General features: G+C 39.5%; 1 protein-coding gene across 37 annotated transcripts in view; it reads right to left on the reverse strand.

Annotated features, from left to right (window-relative positions):
- LOC122553361 (calcium/calmodulin-dependent protein kinase type II subunit delta) overlaps nt 1-20,750 on the reverse strand; it is a 336,637-nt gene that overhangs the window by 70,298 nt on the left and 245,589 nt on the right. For 22 of the 37 annotated variants that reach the window (XM_043697192.2, XM_087984916.1, XM_043697014.2 and 19 more), the window contains exons 6-10: nt 15,214-15,286; nt 11,106-11,208; nt 9,355-9,438; nt 1,326-1,420; nt 260-382 (exon numbers count right to left, since the gene is read on the reverse strand). In XM_043697192.2, coding sequence (XP_043553127.1) covers nt 260-382; nt 1,326-1,420; nt 9,355-9,438; nt 11,106-11,208; nt 15,214-15,286 — 478 coding nt within the window. Of the gene's footprint in view, nt 1-259; nt 383-1,325; nt 1,421-9,354; nt 9,439-11,105; nt 11,209-14,226; nt 14,300-15,213; nt 15,287-20,750 lie in introns of all 37 variants that reach the window. The other 15 variants (XM_043697118.2, XM_087984279.1, XM_043697082.2 and 12 more) reach the window with 1 other exon arrangement.

A 20,750-nucleotide genomic window follows, 5' to 3' on the forward strand; every position in this document is an offset into this window, starting at 1 on the left:
ACATTCCCTGCATTGTAAAAGTAGCTCACTTCAAAACTAATTCATTACTTTTGAAGTGCTTGGGGGAAGGCTGAGGACTCCATAAAGGAAAGTTCTTTAACAGTAATAGAATTTTTTAAACTGCTAACTCCACACATTCATTATTTAAGACTGTGCTTCCAAATGATGGTCCCAGAGCTTTACATATCTGCTAAGTAACGAACCATCAATAATAATGCATTAAGTATGTGTTATTGATGCAAAAAAGGCAGCAACTTACACAAATCCATGGATGTTTCAGGGCTTCTGAGGCTGTGATTCGTTTGGCAGGATTTATTGTTAACATTTTGTTGATAAGATCCTTAGCTTCTGGAGTCACTGTATCCCACTCTGGTGATGGGAACTACAAGTAAAACAATATAGAGTTAATTAAATGATTGTCTGCAACACAAGATTTACCAGTGGAAATAGATGTGCAATGCACATTAACACAACTATAGGGTCAGATTGTTTAATAACCACAAGTGCACTTTTTTTGCTATAAAAGAAATATAAATTAAAAATAATTAAGATTATTTCAACAAAATGCTCAAATAATTTCTAAATCAAGTATAAAGAAAGAACATGGATACTTGATTTCCTCTCCAAATCTGCCTCTGGTAAGATGCTGCCAAAATGTCTCCCAACTTAAGTGGCTGAAAGTTATGTTTGTGTGAATCTTCATACTAAGAATTAACTTGACACAAGACCAATCGATCTCTGGTTCTTATAGGGACTGAAATCAAAAAACAATTTGAATCCAATTAGCTAAATGTTGCACATCAATATAATCCAGCCTTTTAGGTAAGAGCTTTGTTTTCTTTCAATCTACTATTTCTTGGAATGCCAGATTTTCAGAGATGTTAGCAAATTGTTCATCTAAGTAACTTACTTCTTGATCAACCCGCAAGTTAAACTGATTATAACATTACACACTTGCTGAGTATCACAACCTTGCTCCGGATGTGATCATGCCAGTATCATTAGGAGCACTGAAAGTTTAGATTTGGCAGAAGATATTCTAGATCACTGGGTGGTGGAAACCTATCCACCAGGTTAGGTGTTAGGCAGCAGATAAAAAGATGGTTGGCTACAATATTAGGTTGCATGTTTTGCAGAATGGGGAAAAGCAATCCAAATGGAAAGGTATAATTTAGCTGGTATTCATTTCAAAATTTATCTTCATAATAAAAAGTGATGAATAACACATTTCTGCCCGAAAGTCAGAGGATAAAAATCCTTTCATGTATCGATAAAACATTTCAATTGCTTGGAAAGAGTTAGCAGGAGCTATTCAATGTACTTACATCATAAGCACCAGCCTTGATCTGCTGGTACAGCCTGTGCTGATCTTCATCCCAGAAAGGAGGGTAACCAACCAGCAGTATGTACAGAATAACACCTGTTCAAATTAAATAAATACTAAATACTGAATACTGCATTTGTGTGGCTGATGCAGCTAAGCTGTCTGACATGTTAAGACTGCAATAATTAATTCTGAAAAACAGAGACAGAGATATAACTTCCCAAACAAAATATTTTAGCGCAATTACTGATGACACCTTCTCAAAGCATTTTAGGGTGGAGAGTACATGTAGTCTATCACTAATCTTCAGATCTTTCCAGCATCCCCACTGTGCACTGAAACCAGTAGTTCCTGGGAGCTAAAAAGTCTGTTTCTGAACAGCCTTCATCTGAAATAACTTACCTTTTAGTTTTCAAGAAACATAGATTTTCAAGCATAGATCGAAGATTTCATAACATGTTTCTTGCAAATAAAATAAGGGCTCTATCAGCACAGGCAAGACTAAAAATCTCTGCCTTTCAAAATTGAGTTGAAACAGAGACCCAGTAGGAGAAGTCAGCAGTTCTAATAATTCAAGGTTATAAATGTTAATATTCAGCTTGCACACTCCCTAAACAATGAATTCAAACAGTGGAAATGAAATGAAGCGATTATAAAATAAGCAATTAAACATTATTCGAGATAGAACGGATTGTGTAAATAGTGTGACATTTAACAAGACTACATGCTAAATTAATTATCATAAATTTAAGAACATTACTTGCTGAAATGATTACACTCTGATCTAACTTTTGATTATGAAATAGGAGTGGAAACTGATTTAGTTTTACTTGAATTCATAAAAATAATTTCATTTGAGCTTTAGGGCTTCCAGCATGAGTTGAATAGGTTTAAAAGCAGGACTTAATAAATTAGCATCCTCGGAAAATAGCTTCTTAAATTTGCTTAATCAAGTATTGAGCTTTACTCTTACGTTCATTGCCATTCTGAAGCTGCTGATTAGTGGGAAGATTAAAGTCGCTTCAGGAAATGTAGGGGCTTTAGGAAAACAAAGAAAAATGAAAACTTTCACTCACACGTACATGCTACACCAATGAAAATAAAATTTCCACAGCACTTAGATTATCTACATTAACCAGAAGGTGGGCACTACCTATTTCACAATCCTAGTTGGGAACTCCACAAAATGTGGCAAGACAATATGACTGGGAGCTCTGACTGAAAAACTATGGAATGAGTGAAGGAACGGCAAGTGAAAACTTAACATAGATAACCCCAAGGTATTCTGATACAGAAGTAGAAAATAAGTTAGTGCAAAACTAGTTCAGGTCCTATAATGTCCTGAAGTGCAGCAGTTTTCTTGCTGCAACTGTAATGTAGGACAAGTAAAGGATACAGTTACAGTTGCTAATTGTAAATTCTATCCAAGAATTCGTGTTACAAGTATTTTTGTATATCAAGGAACTTAAGCACCTTGATTCTAACTTGTAATTGTGACTGAAGTATTCTAAAATTCTGAAGCTATACATTAATCTATACTCGTAGAGGTCAATGATTAAAACCACATGTGGCATAATGAAAACTCTTCAGATCTAAATGACTTTGAAATGAATATTAACGCTGCGACACACAGTTCTAAACATTGAAGACATCGGTGGCCTCTTATTCACGAATATGTAGAGGGAGGGAAGGGAGGGAGGGGAGGGAGGGAAGGGAGGGAAGGGTGTGAGGAAAGGAAAGGAAGGGAGAGGAAGGGAGAGGAAGGGAGAGGAAGGGAGAGGAAGGGAGAGGAAGGGAGAGGAAGGGAGAGGAAGGGAGAGGAAGGGAGAGGAAGGGAGAGGAAGGGAGAGGAAGGGAGAGGAAGGGAGAGGAAGGGAGAGGAAGGGAGAGGAAGGGAGAGGAAGGGAGAGGAAGGGAGAGGAAGGGAGAGGAAGGGAGAGGAAGGGAGAGGAAGGGAGAGGAAGGGAGAGAAAGGGAGAGAAAGGGAGAGGAAGGGAGAGGAAGGGAGAGGAAGGGAGAGGAAGGGAGAGGAAGGGAGAGGAAGGGAGAGGAAAAAGGAAAGGAAGGGAGGGAGGGAGACTTGTTACTGAAAAAGTAAGTTTTATACTTCTGGATAACAAACAGTACAGACAGTATCAGAATAATGGTGTGAGAGAAACTTTAATTACTTGATGGGATTGGAAAAGTTAGGAAAGTTGAGAAGAGCTTTGATGAAAGTATTCAAAATCATGAGGGGCTCTGGTTAAAGCAGATAGGGAAAAGCTGGTCCTGCTGGTGGTAGCATCAAGAATGAGAGAACATCAGCTTAAGGTAATTGGCAAAAGAAGCAATCGAAATGTAACGGAAATTATTTTTTATTTCACAGAGCATGGTTTTAGAGTTGACCTCCATCAACTGTTGAAGAGGTTGGCAAGGGAGGAAGTACCCCAGATTTTGACTCATTGACACTGAAAGAAAGAAATAGAGTTCCAAGTCAGGTTGGTGCATGGTTTGGAAGGGAACTTTCAGGTGGCGGTGCTTCCAATGTACTGCTGTACTTTCCCTTTTAGATGGGTGTTTGGAAGGCATTGTCGAAGGAGCCTTTGAGAGTTACCATGATGCATCTTGTTGCCACACAGTTGCCACATTGCATCTGTGGTGAAGAGTGTGAATATTGAAGGTGGTGAATGAAGTGCAATCAAGCAGTCTACTTTGTCCTAGATGGTATCAAGGTTCTTTAGTGTTGTTGGGGCTGCCCTTATCCAGGCAATGAAATTACACTTCAGATTTGTGCCTTTCAAATGTTGTACTGGGGCAGGCTGCAAAATAATTGCTACAGGAATCCTAACCTCTGGTTTGCTCTTATAGCAATGTTATTTACATGGCTGGTCCAGTTCCATTTCTGTTCAATGTCAACCACCAGGATTTGGTATTGGGAAATTCTGTGATAATAATGCCTTTGAATGGCAGGAAGGGAAGATGGTCAGGTTCTCTCTTGTTGGAATCTGTCATTAACTGTTGCACATACGATGGAAAAAGGGCGGACTGCAGATGCTGAAGATCAGAGTCGAGAGTGTAGTACTGGAAAAGTACAACAGGTCAGGCAGCATCCAAGGAGCAGGAGAATCGACGTTCCGGGCATATACGATGCCAATCTTACTCGTTACTTGTCAGTCCAAACCTGCACACTGTCCAGGTCTTGTTGCATGTGGGCTGCTTCACTCCTTGCAATATCAACAATGATACTGAAAATTGTACAATCATCAGCTAGCATCCCCATAACTGATCTTATGAGGGAGGAAAGGTCATCAATAAAACAACTGAAGATGGTTGGACTCAGTGTCTGAGTTTACGTTGAGGAAGTCCTAAAATGATGTTCTGGGACTGAGATGATTGGTCTCCAACAACCACAAAATCTTGCTTTGAGTTATTTGTAACTCCAAACAGCAGTGCATTTCCTGCCTGATTCCCACTGACTCCAGTTTTGCTTGGGCTCCTTGATCCGCTATTTGGTCAAATTATTGATGTCAAGTGCACTCTCACCTTATCTCTGGAATTCAATACTTCTGTTCATGTTTGGAACAAGACTGTAATGAGGTCCTGACTCGCCCTGGCAGAACCCAAACATCGAGTCAGTGAGCAGGCTGTTACTTTATAAGTGCTGTTTGATCGCATTGTCAATGACCCCTTGTATCACTTTGTTGATAATCAAGAAGAGACTGACAGGACAGCAATTGGTGGTGTTAAACTAGTCCTGCTTTTTGTGGACTGAGCATAACTTGGCAACCTTCTACATTGATGAATTGATGCTCTTCTTGTCATGAAACTGGGGCAGCTTGGTTGCATTCATGGCAAGCTTTGAAACACACATTCTCAATACTAACACTGCAGTACCAAGGCCCGTAGTCTTAAGAGTATTCAGTGATTTCAGCCATTGCTTGATATCACGTGGAGTGAATCAAATTGCTTGAACTCTGGAAACTACGATGCAGGGGACTTCAGAAGGGGGCTGAGATGAAACATCCACCTAGCACTTCTAGCTAAAGGTGAACACAAATGTTTCAGCCTGGTTTTTCACATTGCTTTGCTGTAATTTTCCATACTTGTTTTTGGTAAGTATGCTGGTCAGTTTGAGATGACGAAAGACAATTAGCAAGGTTTATGCAGGTCAAACAGGCATTTAACATTAAAAAAAAAACTCTGACGAGAGCAGTGCACAGGAAGTCAAGCCCAACTGCTGCACAAGTCACATCAAAATTGCAAATGTCTACTTTACCTGATGGTTATGGAGAGAGATAGGTGCGCACAACAAGGTAGATTTTATAATTGGGAGAAGGGAAATTACGATGCTGTAAGGCAGGATTTGAGGAGCATACGTTGGGAGCATAGGCTGTCAGGGAAGGATGTGGTGGAAATGTGGAACTTTTTCAAAGAGCAGATACGACGTGTCCATGATATGTATGTACCTATCAGGCAGGAAAGAAATGGTCGTGTGAGGGAGCCTTGGTTGACGAGAGAGGTTGAATGTCTGGTAAAGAGGAAGAAGGAGGCTTACATAAGGTTGAGGATACAGGATTCAGACAGAGCAGTGGAGGGATACAGGATAGCCAGAAGGGACCTGAAGAAAGGGATTAGGAGAGCTAAGAGAGGGCATGAAAAATCGTTGGCGGATAGGATCAAGGATAACCCCAAGGCATTTTATGCGTATGTGAGAAACCTGAGAATGACGAGAACGAGGGTAGGTCCGATCAAGGACAGTAGTGGGAGACTGTGTATTGAGTCGGAAGAGATAGGAGAGGTCTTGAACAAGTACTTCTCTTCAGTATTTACGAACGAGAGGGACCGTATTGTAGAAGAGGAGAGTGTGAAATGGACTGGTAAGCTAGGAAGGAAGATGTGTTGGACATTTTGAACAACTTGAGGATAGACAAGTCCCCCGGGCCTGACGGGATATATCCTAGGATTATGTGGGAAGCAAGAGAGGAAATTGCAGTACCGTTGGCAATGATCTTCTCGTCTTCACTGGCAACGGGGGTGGTACCAGGGGACTGGAGAGTAGCGAATGTTGTGCCCCTGTTCAAAAAAGGGAATAGGGATAACCCCGGGAATTACAGGCCTGTTAGTCTTACTTCTGTGGTAGGCAAAGTAATGGAAAGGGTACTGAGGGATAGGATTTATGAGTATCTGGAAAGACACTGCTTGATTAGGGACAGCCAGCACGGATTTGTGAAGGGTAGGTCTTGCCTTACAAGTCTTATTGAATTCTTCGAGGAGGTGACCAAGCATGTGGATGAGGGTAGAGCAGTGGATGTAGTGTACATGGATTTTAGTAAGGCATTTGATAAGGTTCCCCATGGTAGGCTTATGCGGAAAGTCAGGAGGCATGGGATAGAGGGAAATTTGGCCAATTGGATAGAAAACTGGCTAACCGGTCGAAGGCAGAGAGTGGTGGTAGATGGTAAATATTCAGCCTGGAGCCCAGTTACAAGTGGAGTTCCGCAGGGATCAGTTCTGGGTCCTCTGCTGTTTGTAATTTTTATTAATGACTTAGATGAGGGAGTCGAAGGGTGGGTCAGTAAATTTGCAGATGATACGAAGATAGGTGGAGTTGTGGACAGTGAGGAGGGCTGTTGTCGGCTGCAGACGGACTTAGATATGATGCAGAGCTGGGCTGAGGAGTGGCAGATGGAGTTCAACCCTGCCAAGTGTGAGGTTGTCCATTTTGGAAGAACAAATAAGAATGCGGAATACAGGGTTAATGGTAGGGTTCTTAGTCAGGTGGAGGAACAGAGGGATCTTGGGGTCTATGTACATAGATCTTTGAAGGTTGCCACTCAGGTGGATAGAGTTTGTAAGAAGGCCTATGGAGTATTATCGTTCATTAGCAGAGGGATTGAATTCAAGAGTTGTGAAGTGATGTTGCAGCTGTACAGGACTTTGGTTAGGCCACAGTTGGAGTACTGTGTGCAGTTCTGGTCGCCTCACTTTAGGAAAGATGTGGAAGCTTTGGAGAGGGTGCAGAGAAGATTTACCAGGATGTTGCCTGGAATGGAGAGGAAGTCGTACGAGGATAGGTTGAGAGTTCTCGGCCTTTTCTCGTTGGAACGGCAAAGGATGAGGGGTGACTTGATAGAGGTTTATAAGATGATCAGAGGAATAGATAGAGTAGACAGTCAGAAACTTTTTCCCCGGGTACAACAGAGTGTTACAAGGGGACATAAATTTAAGGTGAAGGGTGGAAGGTATAGGGGAGATGTCAGGGGTGGGTTCTTTACCCAGAGAGTGGTGGGGGCATGGAATGCGCTGCCCGTGGGAGTGGTAGAGTCGGAATCATCGGCGACCTTTAAGCGGCATTTGGATAGGTACATGGATGGGTACTTAATCTAGGTTAGAAGTTCGGCACAACATCGTGGGCCGAAGGGCCTGTTCTGTGCTGTATTGTTCTATGTTCTATGTACCTTCAAAATAGTCAATTTGTTTCTCTTTAACATTGCTGTCCTGAATTAAAGAGACTTTCACAGGGATCCCTCAATAAATTCAAAAATAACTTGCTCATTGAGAACAAACTTATTCTTTTAACAAATGGCAATTTTTAAAAATTAACTTACTATATGGAATTAAACTATATCCTCCTTAATTCCGGCACACAAAATCATATACAGGCAGAAGGTGACACAGCCCTGCAGAGTGTTATAGATTTGAAAAAAAAGAGAAAAAACACAATCTAGAGACCAAACTATTAGGGTAGAATGAGTTGATGTCTCATAGTTCTTTTGGATTCCTGTTGACAGGATCAAGTTGCTGTTGGTTGTAAAGTAATAGAAGATCTTCAGACCAGATGTCAGATGCAAATCAGATACAGTTAAGAAACCCTGATATCTGAAATGCTCTCAGTTTCACTTTCCTACTTACTTCAGACAGAAAGCATTTTAGTTGGTTTTGCTTTCATGACTTTTCTCTTACTGACAGAGATCACTTCCTTCTAGCCAGTTTTTTCCCAACTGCCATTTTTCAGGAGAGACAGAATTTGCTATTTCCAGCTTTACAGTCCTACACTTTGGTTGGAAACAAAGCAACTTCACAGTTCAGGGGCCATTCCTAGGCAAAACCCAACCCTCAGTCTTTAATTGCCAAACAAACAGCTGCATTTTCTATGAAGAAATCTCACATTTATTTTAAACACTTTTCTTTTCAAAATCATTTTTATAAACATTCTTTTGACTTGAGTTCCAAAAAGTCACATGTGGTAAATCATCCAGATATGTTATTTTATTTTACAATTCCCAACAACATCACAATGCACTTTAAGATGGAAAGCAATGTGATAAAAAGCAGTGAATGGAGAAAAAAAAAAGGAGTCTACGTTTAGAGAGGAGTTCTAATTAGATGCGTAAAATTTTAAAAGGGAAGAAGGTATGAGGCAGGAAAAATTGGAATCAAGTTTCAGTCACGAATAGTGATAGTTGTGGGGTTGCCCACAGTTTGAACTGCCCCCAAATTGTTAAAAAGTAAAGCTGTGATAGTCCCAGAGGACTATAGCCCTGCTCTCTCATTAGAGAAACTGGGCTGGTGGTGGTTTAACCCAAGAGTCACCACACCTCAGGCAAGGGGAGAGATGGAGAAGGTGGGTCCTTCTTGGTTCTCTCAGTGAGTGCAGGAATTGAACCCACACTGTTGGTATCACTCTGGCAAACTAGCCATATAGCCAACTGAGCTAAGCAACACCTGTCTCCAAATATTAAGCATGGGAAACACATCAATATACCCAGGTATACTTGCTGGTTTATGCTTGATTTTGACTATTGCACAGAGAAAGTGCTACAATGGGCTTCAGTGCTCTGTGATAGAAGGGGGAAGTAACTAGGGTTCCTGTTTTACAATATCAATAAAAGATTCCTACCAGTAAGTGTATGTTTGGTTACTTATAAGAAGTATTAATATATGTATTTGATCTGATTATGTTTCATTATATCTGATGAGCAGATTAACAAGTTGGCTAAAATGCCCTCTATATCTGATATAATGAATCAAAAACCATGTATTTAACTTACCACAAGCCCACATGTCCACTGGCTTTCCATACGGATCTTTCCTTAATACTTCAGGGGAAAGGTACCCGGGTGTGCCCGCAAAACCTTTGGATTAACACAGCATTATCAGCATGGAAGTTGATTTCAAATAAATCATTTCTTAGTACGAAAAACAGCTTTGCATTAAATGGTTGGATTTCTCTCTTTAATATCTGAGTACTATGATACAGAAAAAGGAAGGGATTTATTCCAAACTACTGACCCAGATTTTATATTATGAGAAAACTAAATTGACATTTTAAATTAGAAAGAAGGAAAACATTTCTCATTTATCTGTGATAAAATGTAAAAGTATTAGTATCCAGTTTGCAAATGAGACACAGAGAGCAAATAAATTGATCCATAAAATTATTTCATTTGCTTTCCTTGACAATTACTTTTAACTGACAGTTGCAACAGACACATTATTATAAAGTACAACACTTAAGAATAATGGAGTCAAGTTGGATCCAAAGCCTTTACATACTACTCCAATTCAGATACTATGGGGGTAATTATGTCATAGAACAATCATGTAAAATGGGTGATATCAATTCAGTCACCCATTACACGCACCTTCTAACTCTTGTTTCTATTTTCATGAGAATTGAAAATTAGGACAGATACTTAAGGGCTAATATATTCCACCTCACACTTTTGATCAAAGCCAAATAATAGAGAGCCTAAATTTGTTGTACATTTCTTCTGGCTGGTCAGACAATATTCTTAACTTCATATCAGTGTGCTTGTCATTTTATATTACTTCCACAGGAAAGACAGCATCTGGGGTCCAGGGGGTGTGTTGTAATCTTTCATATTAGCTGACCTTTTTTGTGAAGAGTTGTGCGGGTCCTGTTTCTCTTGAAAACAAGGATTAGTGACAAGGTGTCTACTCCAGGGAAAGCAGAGTAAGGAACAGGTTAAAAAGAAAGGATGAATGGGTGGAGTCAGGCTCTCAGATTCCCAGGTTTAAGTTTTTGCTTTCGATTTTTGAAGTTCGGGTTTTGGACAAGCTGCAAAGTACAGCACTTCCTCTGTTACTGCAAAATGCCGCAGGTTTCTCTCTACCGCTAGACTATTTCTTTCGGTACTTTGTTCTGCTAGACTGCATGAGAGAATAACGGATTTGCTGAAATTGCCTTGCCAAGTGTGTGTTTATGGGATGCTGCTATATTGGAACAATAGATGAGTAGTCGTTAAAATATATTGTATTAAGTACATGGATAGAATTAAAGTAATGCCAATTGTTTTTTTACTTGTATGTTAACTGTGGAGTTAAGATTTCCTCAATGCTTATTAGCTTGACCAATCAAATCAGATCTGGAACATAGCAGCTGATGTTTGCCTTTAAACAACATAAAAGTTAGGGTCTAGGCTATCTGTTTTATACGTTTTGAGGGGGTTTGGTCTGGTCCATAACACTTTCCCGAAATAGTATCTCACTCCTCTATTTTGGCATTTCTGCATTGCTCAAGTGACTGAGAACAATGTGCTCAGTCACTTGGCTTGGGAACTGCTATGTAAGGATCACTGACAGCTGCATTGGGTACTTTACAAAATGGCTCTTGGACAAAAAAAGGGGATTATCCCAGCTATCCAAAGTTGCTTTATCAGAAGTCAAAATAATTTTCATTAGGAAGACCCTAAAAGTTTCTTTAAATAATGTCTTAAGATTTAACTTCATTTCTTAAACAACATTAAGGCAAAAGTAATGAAAATTACATTTTACTCACCAAACCATGCTTGCTGGTCTCCTTGGACTTCAATTGCCAAACCAAAATCAGCCAATTTCACAGCAGCTCCTTTCAACTTACTAGCGAGGAGCAAGTTCTCTGGCTTTGGTTCAAAGAAGCGGATGAACAAAAATGGATTAAGTAAATCTCCAAATTATATTTTTTCTTATATCTTCTAAACTATTATTTCCAACCAAATAATCAAACTCAGTAAATCTCCACAAAATAGTTACCAAAGCATTAAAGATCAGAAGTCTCATTAAAAGCATGGAGAAACACTTTTTTTTAGATTACTTAGTGTGGAAACAGGCCCTTCGGCCCAACAAGTCCACACTGACCCTCCGAAGAGCAACCCTCCCAGACCCATTCCCTCCATTTACCCCTTCACCTAACACTACAGGCAATTTAGCATGGCCAATTCACCTGACCTGCACATCTTTGGACTGTGGGAGGAAACCGGAGCACCCGGAGGAAACCCACCCAGACACAGGGAGAACGTGTAAACTCCACCCAGACAGCCACCCAAGGCTGGAAATGAACCCAGGTCTCTGGCGCTGTGAGGCAGCAGTGCTGACCACTGTGCCGCCCCATTTTCATTCAATCAATTGTGCCATTCTTTTACAAGGATTAGTAATGGCATATAAAATCTGTTCTCCAACTTCACTTGTAGGTTTATAATTTAGTCAAATAGTAACAGAGAGCAGAGAATTAAACATTGTAAGTACACAGATTATTCCCCTAGTTGCTCAATGACAGTCAAACTAAATCACTATTATCAATTTGAGCGAGACCAGTTTTCAGTTGTAGCACTTCATCTAATTTATCTAGAAGGCATTTTCAACTGAAATCCAAGCCATTACAGCTTCACAAATCTATAATACTTTGAAAGGTTTCTCAACTGTTACTGTTTCTCTTGCTCATTTAGCATTCAGAAACAAATAAATCTGAAACACAAATTTATGCAATTAAACAGGCATTAAATAATTCTAGATCAAATAGAATGTTGAAAAGCCTCGAACAAAAGCAAATACCACACACTGATTTGTCTTTTTTTTAAATGGATAAAACAATGTCAATTTAAATTTGGTAAATAGTGGCATACCATCAGAAATGCCAATGAACGGGTTAATACAGACTTTGTCTTCTACTCATTTAGCTGAAAACTAGTCAAAGAAGTTGGGAGCATTTTGTAATATCTTGTCACCCTACAGAACTGAAGATTGCAGGTGCAATTGTTCTGAATCACCAACTTCAAATCAAAAAGATTGATGCTGTGAAGAATTGCACATTATAAGATGCAGTTACTTTTTGTTTAGATTATATGTATAATTGTTTGCAATTTTAAAATTGGTTTTCACTCACCCAAGTTGTATTACTAAATATAATCTTTATTTTAAAAATATCATGCAACTGACATGCAAAGAGCTTTGAAACACAAATTGTGCTTAATTGCGAATTCAATGGTCAATTGTTCAATCTCAGGAATAAGAGGCAATTTAAACAGTTTATCTAGATTACTTCTCAATGAGTTTATATGGAAACAAATCATTTCCCCAGCAAGAGAAACCAGACATAACCCAGCTTGACTCACTTAAATCTTTGGTTGACTCTCCGAGGGGGCAATTTGTTTGTGCAATGATGTTTCAAAGTGGCAACAAGCAGCCTACGTTGAAATCCCAATGCAGACAATGCCTTCACCTTCATAGCCTGCATGTGATTTCTCTCTTGTTAAAGCCCCGTGTGGGCCATGCAGATAGCAGCTGAAGACATTGTCTGGCCCTGGGAAATTCCGGCAGTCTGCATAATGCTGCTAGAACTGATGCCATGCAAATACATTTTTTTCCCCCATCGTATTATGGGCAGCAGCAACAGATCAATCAAAGGGATGCATTAGAATAAATGAATATATATAGGTGTAAAACAGACTTCAAATATGAAAACCTATGGTTTACAGTTCTTGAATAGTTTAAAATCCTGCTCCATCCAAGAATTAAAATTTTGATTTTACAGAACACCAAAAAAAAACCTGAAGTTATTTATTGTGATCACTGCTTGAGGTAGCTTATTATAACAGTCTGCAGGTAATATGGTTGCTGGTTAAATGCAATATGAAAGCCACTGAAAGGCCAAGTTAATCAATTTAACACAACTGTAAAAGGTTGTTGAGGTTGAGCAACACAGTGGCTTGACATTTTAGCAGCAAAATTGATGAATCGAGTACAAGACATGTGGTTCAGGGTGAAGAGTCAGGTATCTGCAGTCATGCATGGAATATGGCAAAACATTTCTGCTTCCAGATGTTTATTCGGGCTTAAATGTATCCCCCATCATAACTGATGCTTCCAATATTTCTCTCTCTCTACTGCAAGTTAAGTCAGTCGTATTAGTACGCTATGTCACGGAAAGATATAGGTGCTACTTGCATTTTGAAACAGTGACTAGTGTAGGCGAGAGGCAAATAATTTGGGGAAAAAAAAAGAGTAAATGAAAGAGCAAGAAGTGCATTATAAATACTTCCTACAATGTAACTTTGTTTTAGATCATACTTTCAGGCAAATAATCAAACTAAATTTGAAAATGCACAAGAACATTCTTTTCTGGACATTAACCTTGGCTTTTCAGAATTATTTAATGATATTGTTGGGCTTACTAAAGTAAATGACATGTTGGTTCTGACGGTCAATCACTTTCAAGTAAATTTCTTCAAAGCAGAATCAGGCTTGAGACCTTAAAATTCACTAAAGTTGGACTGTTTGTGGTCTCTGAGCCTACGTGATCAAACAGTTTATCAAACCTTACTGGGGCTGTATCTGAAGAGTGGGTACCATCAGTCGCCACTTTCAAAACTCAGGCAAGAATGACTGAGAAGACGGATAAAAATTAGAATCAGAATTGCTCATAATTTTTTGAGAAATTAAAAAAGAGATGCTCTTGCTTCACAAATACATTTCCATCCTTCAGCCAGTGACATGTTTTGGGGACAGATTTTTGAGTCAAAATAATCATCAGGTACCTACACAAGTTGCCATTCACAGTTAGAAAGTTGGAACGAGTTTTGATTCCACCTCATGCATGACTGCAGAACAGTGTGAACTGTTCAGATCATCTTCAAATCACTCACCTTCAGGTCTCGATGGACCACACCCATCTGATGGCAGTGAAGCACAGCCTCCAGGATCTGCTGAATGCAATGACTGCATGCAAACACCAGGGGTGTGTGTTAGTTCCAAGCTGACACTCACTCTCTGTGTACTGTTGGAGAGACTGGCTTCGTGGTCAATAGCAAACAACTGGTGTTTTGTTGAATTGTCCTTAATGGACCTAAACACAGGTGCTCCAGCAGAATAACCATTGGCACATTAACCAAGACTTCACAGCTTCCCTGCATTGAATTAGACCTCCTTTGAGCTGCTGACTAGACACTCAGTGGTCACCATAAAGATGTAAATCAGCCAATAAGAAAACAGCAGCAGGTAATCACTTAGTTTTTTTTAAGCAGGTAGCATTTAGCTTGGTAAACATAATGGTTACCATGACACTACCTTTGGAAAATAAGTGATTGTCAAATTGATATTAGTCATTCTCACTTCTTCATTTTTCAATAATACTTTTGTTAAATAATGTAGTTTGTAAACAATGAAGGCAAGAAAGAGCTATTAATTTAGGTTAAGAGTGTTGGACATTTTAAACATTTTATTATTCCTAATTTTTAATGACCGCCTATACGTATTCCATTGGAGTAACGTGTGCCCAGTTGTATAAATAATTGCTATCACAGTCCAAGTCTCAGAACAGAAGTGGTGTTCATTCACACGCAGCAATGCATCATTAGCAAACCTTTTTTTAAAATTGCTACATATTTACACACCCCACACCCTTCACCATCATAATTCAAACAAGTTAATAAATGTTCATTGTCCTGAACCTTAAAACAAGAGAAAGACTTTGCCCCATTGATTTTCTTCAGCCATGATGCATTGCAGACATGTGGACTCGCAAGTAGGTAAAAGGCACCATGCAGAATATGCTGAGGCAAGGGCGATCTTTAAGATTGTTTTCCCAACCCTATTAACGTATTTCTGCTTGCAGTTCATGGGTAAATACTGACCTTCAGGTCCCTGTGAACTATGCCATTAAGGTGACAATGATTTACACTTTCTAGAATCTGCTGTATACAATGACTGTGAAGAAACAAGGGCAGAATGGAAGGGAGAAGAAATTTAGGGTACATATTCACAGCACACACATAGAAAGTTCACAGTACTGAACAGAAATTCTTCAATTGCAACTTGAAAAAGGAATAAAACAGTGACGGTGAACAAAGCCACACTTAAGTTTTTTTTAAAAGCATCACAGTCATTATTGAGAACAATTTCTAAAAGAAATTTAATCAGCTAAAAAGCAAATTTGATCAAAAGCTTTATCAATAAAGTTTGGACATTACAGATGATTATTTTAAACATTCCAGACAGACAAACACAGCAAGTTGCATTTCATAATTTAATAAAGCCATGATTCACTAGTACTGTGTATGCCAAAGTAAATCTTAGTGTAATTGTCATAAAATATAATTAGCACTATCTTTTCTTTAACTGGCATACACATGAGAGAAATGTTCATAAATCCCAACTACATTCATAGGACAGTTTTCTGTAATGAACGATAAGCTTGGGGAAAAAACATCAACTGTTTTGGATCAAATGGCTGCAGAACAAATTCGATGCAAGTGGGACAAGAACTGATGGTACTGAAATAAGGTCAGTTTTGCAATTTTAAAAATGTTGGATTAACAACTACAGTGCTCATCTCACTCTTCAATGAAAGTAGCATAACCTTGACATACAAAGTGAAAATGGCCATCGTCCTAGATTGGGGAAGGGACGGGGTGAAATGAGGGTGGAGAATTTGGATCCCTATCCTTCGTCATCTCCAAGTTATGTGCAGCTATAAGGTGGATGATTGACCTTTACCTGTGTGTAGAAGCCTTTCCTCAGAATTAAATTCACACACTTTTCTGATCAAAGGCTACAACACTGGGATTTCTAGCACAATAAAAACACCATAAATGCAGCTCCAAATAACATTCAGTCAAACAATAATAAAAAAATTGGTTTCGTTTCTGTAAATCAAATATCTTTCATGGAAAATGAAGATCAATGTCAGTATTACTTAATCTAACATCTTTCTTCAGCAGGTCCACCTCCACAGAGATCAGAGATCACTATAGTAAAGTATATATTGGTGTTGGAAATCTAAGAACCTGAGTATTCAGGGTACTTGGACATGCTCTGGTTAAGAGAATATTGCTTTGTGAAAATTTAATAATTGTTCCAGTAGTGTCCTTGAAGGGAGTTTAAAATAAATAGTTCAAATCTTTGCCAATGAGTGGCACCTGCATAGTGTGCCGTGGGCTCCAAAATGCAACAAAGTAGCACAATTAAATAAGTCTTAATCATTTATCAATTTTTCTAGTCTGTTTTGAGACAAGTTCAGCCAGGAGTTGTTTCAATATGACAACAATGATCGTATTGTACTGCTGTACAGTGAAGTACCTAAAAGACCTACCTTCCTTTCATGTGTGGTATTTTCCTAAGAAAAGTTAAACTGATTGAAATTGGACAGAGAAAGAGGTATCACAACTGGTTCACAGCATTCAAGACAGTCTGCCTTCAAAGCACGCAGTTCACATTAATTGTGTGCCAAAATAGAGCAAGAGTTTAAATGTGAGAAATGTACGTTTATATAAATCTACTGGGCCACAGTTTGAAAGTAAAAACAGAAAAAAAACTCAAGTCTGGTAACTCTGCCATTCCACCAATCCCTTCCCCTGTGACCTTTCTTCTCCAAACACGCACCTACAGCCTGAGGCCCTAAGCATTTCCAGGCCATGGGTGAATGCATTTGCAGCAACAGAAACTACCTCCCAGGTCATGATTTGGAGATGCCGGTGTTGGACTGGGGTGTACAAAGTTAAAAATCACACAACACCAGGTTATAGTCCAACAGGTTTAATTGGAAGCACACTAGCTTTGTGTTATTGGAAGCACACTGGCTCCGAAAGCTAGTGTGCTTCCAATTAAACCTGTTGGACTATAACCTGGTGTTGTGTGATTTTTAACTTTGTACCGCCCAGGTGGCACTGCTGAGCGATACAGTGCATTTGGCTTCTCATTAGCTGGTAACTTCCAGTGGATGGGATTTCTTCTCATGGGCTACCATGATGCCAAGGGGTCCGAGTAGTCTGGAGTCATTTCCGAGATATAGGGGAGAGTAGCTGGGGTTTCTGGACATGTTTTGTTTACTTGTTTGGGCAACTGAACAACAAACCCGAACAAGCAGACAAATCACATCCATAAACTCTAGTCACACTTCCCTACATCTAAGACATCTCGGAAATGACTGCCATACTACTCAGACCCCATGGCATCATGGTAGCCCACAAACCCACCAACACACTAAAACAGCAGCTAATGAACTTGAAAGACTCTATACAGACAACAAGCAAAACTAAGGTCATTTACAAAGTACCATGCAAGAACTGTAACAAACACTACATTGGATAAACAGGCAGAAAAGTAGCCTAGAGGATACATGAACACCAACTAGCCACAAAACAACATGACCCATTCTCACTAGTATCTTTACATTGTCATGTCCTCTACACTTTAGCTAAGGGCAATCAGGAAGCAGACTTAACAAAATATAGATGAGGAAGGACATCATTTCAACTGGGACAACACATCCATCCTAGGACAAGCCAAACAGGGACATACACGAGAATTCCTAGAAGCATGGCATTCCAACCAAAACTCTATGAGCAAACATTAACTTGGATCCCATTTACCACTCCCTGAGAAGAACACAAAATCACATCACCATAGGAAATGACGTCACCACAGGAAATGACATCAACCACCCTAGGAAACTCAACATATAAATAGAAAGTGAGCTACACCACCACTGCTTCATTCGGAGGTCACTGAAGATGTTACCTAGTATGGTGACGAAATGTCTGAAAACAGACCTTCCAGCTCAGCAGGCAAATCTTCATCCATATAGTAATCTCTTTGGTTCTTCAAAGCATAGAGATGACCTCTTTTCCTACTTTAAATTATGTCCAGGAAACCCTGCACTGTGAAAATTGCATTCTTTCAGGTGTGCTCTTAAACGGGGCAGGGGGCGGGGTTTGGGGGGTTGGGTCTGGGTGGGTTACTCTTTGGAAGGTCAGTGTGGATTCAATTGGCTGAATGGCCTGCTTTCACACCGGGGAGTCTATGATCTGTGTATTAGCACTACCTTACTCCTCTATCCCACTTAGAATCTTATTTTCCAAGTAATAGGTGGCCTCCTCATTTTTTTCTCAAATGTGGAAACCCACACTTATCTGTTTGGAAAGTAAATTGACAATTACTTGCCTGTCTCAAGTTTTTGATCATATAGACTTGGAGCAGAAGTCGATCATTCTGTCCCTCAAACCTATTCTGGCATGCAGCTAGATCAGGGCTGATACACATTAGCTCTTTGAATCCCACAATCATATATAAACGTGACCACAGTCACGAGTAGAGTCTTGTACTGGATAAGGCCAATCAAACCATAAAACCAAGGCTCCACTTAAACCAAAATTTAGTTTTTGGAATTTACCAAATTATTGTTTTTTCCAGAAAAGAACTAATTGTCCAACCAGGAGGAAAGTTGCATAGCTACATTCACAGCCACGCACTTGACAGTGACAACAAACGACATAAAGCTAATAAAGGCCATTGTTAATTTCCTTCCCTTTGCTCTCCCCTTAGTTCATAGCAACTTTTAGTTTATAGGTAACAAAGAGAAATTAAAAGGAGGAATAAAATTTAGCACAAGTAGTCAGCTGAGTATTTTTGAATAATAACCATGGGAACCCATCAAATTATGTGAACACAAGCTGCTTGGGCTTGTGTGGAGTGTGTAGCAGGCAGGTATCTTTTACCTACATCAACTTTGACACTTTGCTGGTAATTATCACTCTGTATTTCAAGTCCACGCATCTCAAAGAAGAAAACAATAGAAATTACACATTTATACCCATAAATGAATCAGAACGTTTAAAATTCCTTGATTAACACAAGCAATTCTTTCTTATATCCTCCCTTCCAATTATTTTAAATCACCTACTTCAGTAATTATTACACAAATTCCCTTCGCACTTTAGGGCTGAATAAACAGACATCAATTCAGGAACTAATTTACTACAGCACTGTGCATCACTGGACATCCACTCAACAGCAAATAATGTTAAAATGGATCTTTGCATAGTTACCAATTCTGTAAATGGTACATAGAATCACAAAACCCACCAGGGATTTTATCTTTAAGGTAAAGTGAAAGAGGTCATGTGGTCTGTTCTGAGGTCTGCCAGCCAGTAAGCCTGGGTGGTTAGATTGTTACAGATTAAAGGGACCCAGATGTTTTACTTAGAAAAAGTTATAAAATGTTTCCTCTTGGTAACATCATGCTGTGTACTCATAGATGGACAGTCTCCAAGGTCCCAAAAAGTGTGGAAATATTATATTGTAAACAAATGTATTTTAAACTGTCAATTTACATCCAAAATGTAAAGGGCTGAGGTCCCCAGGTTAGCTAATCAGTATTTTTACCTGGGTACGAGGATCATGTCATTCATGTTACCATGGAGATGCACTTTGAAATGGAAGTGTTTCGAAGATATCCCTGAAAATTACATAGGCAACCTACCAGAGTTTAAGGTTGAAGGTTTCTATGCTTCACCATATCGGGATACATATGGGAGCTTACTTACAGATTTGAAAGATGAAATTTAAGAGAAGTTAAAAGAGAGGTAGGTAATTTGCATCACTTCAGATAGAGGGAGAAGTCTTCATGAAAAGTCACACAGTTAAAAAGTTCTGGAATTCAAAATTTTCAGGCTGGGAATGATAAAACAAAATATCAGAAGTAACTAGTCAATAATTATTTAGAATTATAGAATCCTGGCTGTGTGAAAACCGGCCATTTGGGCCCAACAAGTTCACACCGACCCTCCAAAGTGTATCCCACCCAGACCCATTCCCATACCCTATTACTCAGATTCCTGATGAAGGGCTTTTGTCCGAAACGTCGATCTTCCTCCTCCTCGGATGCTGCCTGACCTGCTGTGCTTTTCCAGCACCACTCTAATCTAGAATCTGGTTTCCAGCATCTGCAGTCCTTGATTTTACCTATTACTCCACATTTCCCCTGACTAATACACCTAAAACTACAAATCCCTGAACACAATGGGCAATTTAGCATGGCCAATTCACCTAATTTGCATATCTTTGGACTGTGGGAGCAAACAGGAGCACCCAGAAGAAACCCACGCAGACACGGTGAGAATGTGCAAACTCCACAGAGACAGTCGCCCAAAGCTGGAATCAAACCTGGGTCCCTGGTGCTGAGAGGAGAAAGTGAGGTCTGCAGATGCTGGAGATCAGAAGAAGGGCTTATGCCCGAAACGTCGATTCTCCTGTTCCCTGGATGCTGCCTGACCTGCTGCGCTTTTCCAGCAATACATTTTCATCCCTGGTGCTGAGAGGCAGCAGTACTAACCACTGAGCCATTACGTCTGCTTAAAAGACAGTATGACATACACTTAATAGTAATTTTGTT

The sequence above is a fragment of the Chiloscyllium plagiosum genome, unplaced genomic scaffold (genome assembly GCF_037043375.1).
Source record: "Chiloscyllium plagiosum isolate Xiang-an unplaced genomic scaffold, Cpla_swu_hap1 HiC_scaffold_1, whole genome shotgun sequence".
Taxonomy (NCBI): Eukaryota; Metazoa; Chordata; class Chondrichthyes; order Orectolobiformes; family Hemiscylliidae; genus Chiloscyllium; species Chiloscyllium plagiosum.